At 55.4% G+C, this 9,337-nt stretch overlaps 1 protein-coding gene across 4 annotated transcripts; it reads right to left on the bottom strand.

Moving 5' to 3' along the window:
- Positions 1-2,150: 2,150 nt before the first annotated feature.
- On the bottom strand, positions 2,151-7,181 carry Thy1 (Thy-1 cell surface antigen). Of its 4 annotated transcripts, none has more exons than XM_023721206.1 (5): positions 7,069-7,149; positions 6,215-6,330; positions 4,695-4,755; positions 3,902-4,237; positions 2,151-3,415 (listed from the first exon to the last, which is right to left on the bottom strand). In XM_023721206.1, exons 2-5 carry the CDS (start codon positions 6,305-6,307, stop codon positions 3,303-3,305), a joined length of 603 nt encoding a protein of 200 aa, XP_023576974.1. In that variant the 5' UTR covers positions 6,308-6,330; positions 7,069-7,149; the 3' UTR covers positions 2,151-3,302. The 4 variants fall into 4 exon arrangements, with proteins under 4 accessions (XP_023576974.1, XP_023576976.1, XP_004636461.1 ...); XM_023721208.1 differs by having other exon boundaries at positions 6,215-6,257; positions 7,069-7,121; XM_004636404.2 differs by lacking the exon at positions 6,215-6,330 and having other exon boundaries at positions 7,069-7,181.
- Between the last annotated feature and the right edge of the window lie 2,156 nt (positions 7,182-9,337).

The raw sequence follows: 9,337 nt of genomic DNA, 5'->3' as shown, positions 1-9,337 counted from the left end.
CTCCTGCCCCAGGCTTCCCTTTGCCAGGCGGATGCCTCTTGTGAGTCTGAACTTGTGGTGTCTACTCCCTGAGGGGTAGGGGAATTGCTGGGACCGATAGTGTCCTGAGCCCATGCCCAGGTAGGAAAGCAGCCCATTTCCAACAGGAAGCTCTCCTGATTAAGTAGAGGAATGCCAGTGACCCTCCTGCCTCTCCAGGACCGCAAGGGAATCCAGCTCCAATCTTCTGTCTCCAAGAAATGAGAAATGATTGCTTTCAACTTGGGCTTTGCTTCTTTCAAAGTGGACACTCACGTGAACACAGGAGATGAATACTGTGCTGCGGAGGCAGGAGCATGTGTGTCACAGGTCTCCAGCCATGAGGATTCATGGCCACTGAAAGTCTCCATGTGTCACACACAGAGATCCCTTTGCTCTTTCCAAGGGAGGCCCTAGATGTCATTGGGACCCTACCATGTTGCTCTGGGCAGTTGTGGTCTGTATCAGAGGCTAACCAGACCCAGGAATGGGAGCGTGGAGAGGAGGTGCTGCCCCACTTCAGCAAGAATTTAGGCCTTGTGGTAGGGATTCAGGGGTAAAAGTTGGGATGGAGAGAGGTGAGGAGGTGGATGGTTGCGTGCAGCATTGGTGTGTTGGGGGCACATGCACAGGGCAGGCCCCAGTCCTTTATAAATGGCGCATCACTACACATGTCCCATGGCTTACTCCACTCCTGTGGCCTGAGCAGCGATGGACAGTCGCTGTTGGGTCTGCGGTGAAAGCCTGCAGCACCCACTGTCCACCACAGTGGTCAGTTTTTGCTGTGTGGCCCGAGGGATTGAGCCTCTCCTTTCTGCCTTCTGTAATCTGTGGACCTCCACAGGCCTCTGTGGCTACTCAGGCTAGTGGGAATCCCCAGGGGAATCAGCATAGGCCGTCCTGAGCAGGACAGGACACCCCACTTCCTCAGCACGTGTCTGACAGCAGAGCCCACCCAGGCAGCATCATGCAGGTCCCAGGCTCCAGTGGAGGCTTCACACCTGGTTTCCCCCTTCCTGCCCGAGGGTGGCGCCCCTCACTCCTGTCCAGCAGCCTGTCAGAACTGCCTTCCCCAACCAAGGCTCTTCTCGCTGAAACTTCCTCCCTGGCAACCCCAAGGCCATGCTGAATGAGGAGTGGATCTAGAGAATGCCTCTGCCCCTGGGAATCCCTGAGCTGGCTGTATCATGCTGAAGGCCATCAGGCCTGCTTTGCTACAGACAGCTTCTCCTCCTGGTGGGCTTCTGCTACCCCTTTGGACATGGTCACTACAGGGGTCAGCATAAGGCTGAGGTAGCAGTGGGAGGCAGTTGGGACAGTGGGAATAAGTGGCATTAAATTAGACCTGGGCCTTTAAGAAAAACTTGAAGAAAGAGCCATCTATCTAGTGCTAAATACCCAGTGAGTCAGCCTCCTCCCCCATATTCCCTGGCAGGCTGGATAGGGATTGCCTCACAGCAACCGGAGCTGTAACTACCCACGGCCACCATGTAGCCCCAGTCGAAGGATGAGCCCTGGTGCCTGTTCTCATTGAAGGGGTGGAAGAGTGTGTGTGTGTGTGTGTGTGTGTGTGTGTGTGTGTGTGTGTGATTGTTCTCTACTAAGGGAACAGGATTCACCCCTAGTTCCTTTCTGTAGTCACTGCTTCCTAGATTTAGGAAGGATGGGTAATGTGCCACCTGATGACAAGGTCACCAGTGGAAGGTCACCTCTCAGTGAACCTTTGTCCTGTGCTCCGGTGCCCTCTGACTTGAGGGGGACTTGCAGAGCTGGGAGGCAGCAGCAGACTGCACACTGATGTTTGTTCTTGTAAACGTGCTTGGACCTCTTGGAGCCAGGACCACGGGGCTCTGCCCACACACTGGCAGGTCAGTCTGCTGGGTAGCCAGGTGAGTCAGCAGAGGGGGGACTTTTATTTATTTGGGTAAATTGTCATGTTTGAGTCATTCTGAAACAAAGCCCAGCAAGCAGTGGTATGTCCCTGGAGGTGGGGGCTGCAGAAAGCAGAGGGAAGAAGGCAAGGGAGGGGCTGGTGTCCCCCAGGGTCTCACTGGACCCTGCCCGCAGAAGCTCCCAGCAAAGGGAGGAGGCAGTTCTGGGTTGGAGAAGCAGAGTGGAGATGGACACGAGGGTAGACTCCAGAGGCTGGGTTTTATTGTGCAGTTTTTTTTCCTCAATGAGATGCCAGTAGCTGTGGTGGTGCTACACAGTTACAGGACGGGCAGAACCACCGGGGGTGGGGTTGGGTATTGGGAAACACCATCTCCCGAGGATTGCCACCCAGGTGTCACTCCAGGGCCTGCCTCAGGCCTCCTGAGGTCTCTGAGGAGACAGGCCTGTGAGGCAGGGACTGTCTGGGACCTCAGGACCCCACTGCCAGAGGCTGGGGGTGATGGGTAAGAAAGAGCCTCCCTTGGAAACTCGATCCCAACTGTGGGGCTCTGGGTTCCCCTTGATTCTGAGCCTGTGGGGCAGGGCTCGTGGGAGCTTGGGACAGCTGGGGGGCATTGTCTTCCTCTGTCACCCTCTCAACTGGTGAGGCTGCAGTGAAGGACAGCAGGCTCACCTTTTCAGCTTCCTTAGGTGGGTGGAGCTGATGTCGCCTTCTACCCGTCCCCCAACCCTGTATTAGTGCCTGTGCTTCCCACTGCATCCGCATTGTCAGTGGGCAGCACCCCTGGCCCAAAGCCCTAGGGGGCTTGAACAGTGGCAAGAGGGAGTTTTTCTACTGTGGCTGAGAATGCGCCTAGAGACGCTCGTTTCCCACCCTCATGTGACGAGTCACACATGCTCAGGGAGCCCTCATACCTGGGGTCTGCAGGTGGCACCTTTGCCTGCTGGGAAGGTCTCAACACAGAGCACATCTGGGTTTGGCCAAGACACACCAGTCCCTCCTCCTCCAGGTATCTCCCAGGCTTCTGGTCCCAGGAGCCAAAGATGGTCATCCCCAGGGACTGGTACCTGCACTTCCCGTCACATACCCTCACTCTCCGACAGGTCCTCTATCCTGGCTTCCCTTGTCACACACTCCCAAAGAAAAGGAAGGAGATCCCCTAAATAAAACAGAAGCAGCTCTGGAACAGGGTACAAAAAGATAGCCAGTGGTGTGCAGAGGGTGAAGTAGGGAGAGGATTGCATGCAGCACTGGGGCTCTTTACAGGAAGTGGGGTCTCTTTTGCTCCCCAGTCTGTGTGAGGGTTTGGGGAGGGGGTGAGCCAGCTCAGAGAAGCAGGATCTCTGCCCTGGGCCTTGAGGCTTCCTGTGTCCTCCACGGGCCCATCCAGTCACAGGGAAATGAAATCTGTGGCCTGGAGGAGGGAGAGCGAGAGCAGGAGGAGGAGCAGCCACGAGGTATTCTGCGCCAGAAGGCTTATGCCTTCACACTTGACCAGTTTGTCTGTGGAGAGAGAATGGGGTGAGGGGAGGCACCAGGAGGCAGGAGGCACAGGCCCAAAGTGGGTGTATTCCCTTTGGGCCAACCTGGTCTAAGAGAACCAACTGTACTTCCCATTCGCAGGGTCCTGAGTGCTTGCATACACATACATATCTTATGAAAATCCACTGAACATCCTCCCAAGAAAACTTTGGGTGGAGGAGGCTGTGCCACCTGTTTTGCAGGTGGTGAATGGACTGGGGAAGCCAAAGGACTTGCCTGGAGCTAACACACTTGTGTGCCTCTCTAACTAGCGCTCAGCTCTTTCCTCTTCACTTCCAAAGCAGTGTGCTCTAGGGGACCACGCAGCTTCTGGGGGAGGGGGAGGGAGTCCTGGGGCCCCTCTCCCCTCTGGCCTGGCCAAGGGAACTGACTGCTGTCCTAGCCAGTGGGTGGTCTCCAGCCTGGCTCTCCCATGGGCCATGTGGCCTTTTTGGGGATTTGCCTCACCTCTGAGCACAGAGACATTCCTGTAGTTGGGGGCGGATTGCTGACCAGAGATGCGGAGTTCGCATGTGTAGGTCCCCTCGTCCTTGTAGGTGAAGTTGGCTAAATAGAGAACCTTGATGTTGTAATTACTGGTCAGGTTGGTCCGGGCGCGGTAAGCATGCTCAGGCACCCCCATGGTGCCAAAGAGCACATGCTTCTTTTTTTCACGGGTCAGGCTGAACTCGTACTGGACAGGCAAAGTGGTGGTGTTTTCATGGCGGCAGTCTAGACGGAGGTGCTGGTTCACCAGGCAGGCTGTTAGACTGGTCACCTTCTGCCCTTGGGACACCTGCAAGACTGGCACCAACAGTGCCCATTGCATTTGGTAGAGAGCTGACAATGAGGGGTGTCCCACCCACATCATCCCTGGGTAGTAGATACAACCGGGGAGGGCACAGGGTGCTGCCCTGAGGGCCTCTTTCTACTCCAGGGATCCAGGAAGCAGAACTCCCCGCTCCCACCCCAACACCCCGACCTCTTTCCCTAGTCTCCTTGACCCTGGGTCCCATTAATTAGTCTCAAGGGCATTTGGAGATTCCCATTCACTACCATGGGACAAGGCTCAGTGACTTATTTCTAAAGGCCATTCCAGGAGGCAGCAGGGAAGCTGGATGAATAGCTGTCTTCAGGAGGCAGAAGAGCCCTCCCTTCCCCAGCCAGCTGTACTTTCCTAGGCTTTGATGAAGAAGCAGACTTCTCTAAAGAGAGGGAAGCCAGGGTCCCTGGAAAGTCAGCCCTGCCCCTTGCTGAGTACCTGCCAGCAGGAGGGCGATGCCGATGGCTGGGTTCATGGTGCCAAAAGCTCCGTTCTGGATCTGGGGTGGGAACAGAGGGGGATTAGTCAAGAGATGGAACCTGTGTGCGCGCACTGACGGCTAAGTTTGGGACTCTTGGGGAACATGGTGGACATCTAACCCACTTTCCACCCCTCTCTTCTTCTCTTCACTCTTCTTTGAAGGTGACACTGCCTCTGGCTCTCTCCTCCTTAGGGAATGTTGTTGGGTAGTGCTCAGTACACGCACCTGGAATGGTGGGGTGTTTGTGCTCAGTCATGATGCACTTCCTAGGGGCGCAGCTTTCAAAGATTCACCTTTACTACTCTTCTTCAGGCAAGGACTTCCTATTTACTTTTTTTTTTTCTTTTTGACACAGGGTCTGTCCATGCAGTTCAGGCTGGCATTGAGCTCACTTTGTAATCCAGGCTGGTCTTGAACTCACAACGATCCTTCTACCTCAGCCTCTCAAGTGCTGGGATTACAGGCATGCATCACCATGCCCTACTCTATTTACTTATTTTTGAAAGTTTAATTTGGTAAAATGCAGATGACATTTACTACTGTAGCCACATCTCAAGCATGCAGCTGGGGTGTGCTCAGTACATTCACATTGCTGTGCATTGGCTCTCTAAGGCTCTCTCTGAACCAATGAACATTATACTCATTAAACAAAAATTCTCAAGCCAGTGAGATAGCTCAGAGGACTAAGCACCTGTGTAGGCAAGCACAAGGACCGGGTTTGATCCCCAGCACAACATGCCATGCTGACTCTGCCCCTCGGTGCGCTGAGCTGGCTACCAAGACCAGACATAGTGGTGCACACCTGTAATCCTAGTGCTGGGGAGTCTGAAAACAGGAGGATCACTACCAGTCTGAGCTGTGTAGTGAGACCCTGTACCAAATACATAAATTAAAAAAAAAATCTCTGTTTAGAGATTTTCTATTTCTTGTCCAGAAGCATCTTTCCAATGCCTAGGACTGTTCTTGGTATATGGCAGATGTTCAAACTATATTTATTGAGGAAATGAAGATCTTGTCTGGTGTGTGTTTGGCTAAGGGTCTCCAGACTCGCCTGTAGCGGGCACACAGTTAAGGCCTTTGCGGATGATGGCGAGGGAAACGACAGCGGTTTTTGATTGCAAAGGGCAAACATGCTTCCCAGAGATTCCTGGAGCTATGGTTTTCCAGTATGGCTTCATAGCTACCCCGCCTAGACTCCCTGCCTAGTGTTTTTGCAACTTAACCCCCTCCCCCATTTCTTAAGTGGACCATCATTTTGGCGACACGGAGCAGACAGTTTCCCCCGTGTGCAGCAGCGCTCACCCCAGGAGCTGGAAGAGGAGCTTGGATCCTGGCTGAGCTGCGCCCGGCCGCCCGGTGCCTAGGGCGCGCCACTCCAGAGTCCGGGCTCGCTGGCGGGCAGCCCTCTCCCGACCCGGGGGTGGGGTGTGGGGAGGGGTGAGGCTAGGGCTAGGGTCTCGAGGCCGTGAATGCCTACCCGGTCCTGGTGGAACCGCCGCCCAGAGCCAGATCCCGAGGCTCTGCCGGGGAGGAGACAGGGGGCTGGCACTCTGCTTTGAGTGGAGGACATTCGGTGACAGAGGAGGGGTGAGGCTTGGGATGTAGGTGAGGGGGAGCGGTGGGCAGGACAAGAAAGGCAAGAATCGGGGCGAGGAGGGATGTGGAGCCAGAGGTAGAGAGGGCGGCGCTGGCTATTTCCCTTGCTAGCTAGCTGTCCCCGCAGTTCAGACCCTGAGTTGCTCTGCGGGCCTCCTTGCCTAGCTCCGGCTCGGCGCGCCCCACCCTTATTACTTCCCTATTCCGATCCTCTTTCCCAATTGAGGGCCCCCTTCCCCCTCTCTTCCTTTCCAGCTTTCCCCTCCTTGTCTGCCCGCCTTCCACCCAGTCCCCGCCCGCGGCACTGCGGTTTCTTTACCTTGGCGCCCCGCACCCAGCCCGCCGTGAGGTCACCGAGCTGAGATCCCCTCTGACTGTCCCTTTGCACCCTCCATCCTGTCGCCTATTCCCCCCCCCCCCCCCCCCCCGAGAGCTGGGTATGGGGTCCTTTAGGTGGAGAGCAGCGCCAAAGGTCGCCCTCGGTGTCCTTCCTCCAGGTTCTTCCCCGGCGCTGCAGCCCCAGGCAACCGCCCGCCGGTGGGCGAGAAAGCCTGCTAGCTGCTTTCCGCAAAGGCGAGGTGCGGAGCCTCCCCTGCCCCAAGACCATTACGCTTGTACCCGGGCCTCGCGTGCAGGTCCCTGCCCCATCTCTGCGCGGCTCTTTCCCGAGGCGCCCTCCGACCGCTCCCGAAAAAACTCTTGCAGTCCCGGTCCCAGCTTGGCTCCAGCTCTCACCTGGTTCCGTCCTCTGCCGCTGCAGCCTCCTCGGGACTCGATGTCAGTCACCACCTCCAGTTGCAGCACCCTGCACCGAGCCCGCAGTTTTCACTAGGGGTGGGGGAAAGAGGGTGGGGAGGGCCCGGGGCTCAGCCAATCAGAGGCTAAGGGGAGAGGATGGAGGTGGCAAGGGGCCCGGGGGGGGAGGTGGCTGTGGTGCCTGGGTGTGGGATGGTGGCCCACTCTTGCAGAAGGGGGACCTTAGCTCTGGCTGGCCGGCTTGGCCACGGGCGGCAGGGTTTGGGACCCTGAGATCAGAATGGGACAGCCCAAAAAATATCAGCCGCCTCCCCGCCTCTCCGCCTCCCCGCCTCCCCGCCTTCCTGCCTCCCCGCCTCCCCGGGAGAGTGTTCTTTTAACGGTGTAACCCTTTCTGCTCATCCAGTCTTCAGAAATCTCTAGGAAAGCCGGCACTGAAGGAGTGAGTACAGGAGCCGGATTTGCCAGACTTCCGAGTTACATCCTTCCCAGCCTCCAGCGAGAGGTTTTGGGGTTGGAATATCCCGGCCTTTCTCCAAAGGAGGCGGGTAGAATGCATTCCACGGCGAGCAGCCCGTTGAGGGCAGGGCAGGCGACATGCCCACCTGGTCCTTCCCTGGTCCCCAGCCCAGCGGCACCCCTTCCTGTGCTCCAGAGCGCTTCGCTCTTCAGGGGAACCTGCAGGTGCTTTCTGCTGTGGCTACTGCTGTCTTCTGGGGTCTGGGCTGACACCAGGTTCTCACTTTCTGGATTGTCTGCTTCAAGACGACAGAAGGAGTGTTGCGTCCCACCACACAGGGTGCTGACAAGACCGGCTCGGTCACATTACCCCTTCAACCCATCTGTCTCCACCTGGCTCCCTGGCTGGTAAGAGAGAGGGCTGCAGGTGGCAGCGGTGCAGCCCAAGCTCTCAGGACTCAGCCCCTCTGCTGTAATGCCGGCAGCCAGGAGGAGAGCTAAGGGAGCTCCTGGAAAGGCATGGAGGTGAGGAAGGCTGGAAAGGAGTAGGCTGAGACGCAGATGCTGATCCCAGGGAACACCTTCTACCCCTATCAACCGATGTCATCAGAAAAAGTCTCTCCCTTTTTTCTTTTTCTTTTTTTTTAACAGTCAGTGCTGATGACTTGTCCCTCCAACCTAGAGGTGCAGAGATTTTCTGTGTTTTTTTTTTTCTTTTTTTTTTTTTTAAGACCAAGGTTTATTTAATTGATTGGAGCCTCCTGGCTTCTTTGTGAATCCTGATCACAACATCCCGAGGGCTGGCCCTGCCTCCCAGCCATCTCCTGCCTGGTCTCTGGCTCCTATTTCTTCATAGATGTCAGCCCTGGTGTCTCTGCTACAGTTTCCAGTGCTGTAATGGCACTGTTGGAAGCTACCCCTGGGCTGCAAGTGGAAGTTTCACTTCCCTCATTTCTCGGGGGCTACGCAGTCTCCCAGCATGTAGAGTGCAGAGTGATGGAATGCTCTAACTAGAATAAGCCCTGTGGACGGTCCTGTTCAAAAGGAGATTCACTTTGGTAATTCAGGGAGGTTCCTAGGATGTGTTTAAGAAAAATGAAGCTGCTGGGGCCGGGGAGATGGCTCAGTAGGATAAGCACTTGACTGGCAAACACAAGGATCTGAGTTCAATCCCTGGTTCCGCAAAAAAAAAAAAAAAAAGAAAGAATGAAAAAGAAAAAGAAAAATGAAGCCACTGCAGCCCACCTAGCACCTCCTTGCTCTAGAACTGAGTCTGCACTATTCTCAAGTTTCCCAGGGCCTGCTGTAATAAGACTATCCTTCAGAGATTGTCCTCATTGTTTGCAGGATAATATGAAGGCCCTGGATGTCTTGGCCCCTGGCTGCTGACCTCTCCACCCCATCTTTCCCATTCACCTCTCTGCTGCACTCTTGGCACGCTGCCTTTCTTTCTTTCTCCACAGCCCTGTTTAACAGCTTTCTGATTCCTAGGCTGGTGATCTTTTCTATCAGAATATAATTGGTTTAGAGCTGGCCAGATAGCTCAGCAGACTAAAGTGCCTGCTTAGGCAGGGCCCAGCAGCCTGGGTTTGATCCCTGGTGTGCAGTGCTGGCCCCACCCCTGGGACTCCCTGAGACAGTGATTGTCTCAGGGTGTTGTAGAGCACACCTGTAATCCCAGAGCTTGGGAGGCTGAAAACAGGAGAATCACTACGAGTCCTATTTACATAGTGAGACTCTAGAGACCCTGTAGACCCTATCCTAAATACATTAAAAAAAAAAAAAAATA

Source organism: Octodon degus, unplaced genomic scaffold (assembly GCF_000260255.1).
Source record: "Octodon degus isolate 3935 unplaced genomic scaffold, OctDeg1.0 scaffold00080, whole genome shotgun sequence".
Taxonomy (NCBI): domain Eukaryota; kingdom Metazoa; phylum Chordata; class Mammalia; order Rodentia; family Octodontidae; genus Octodon; species Octodon degus.
Note: the sequence above shows the minus strand (reverse complement) of the source record. Positions and strands in the feature narration are given on the sequence as shown.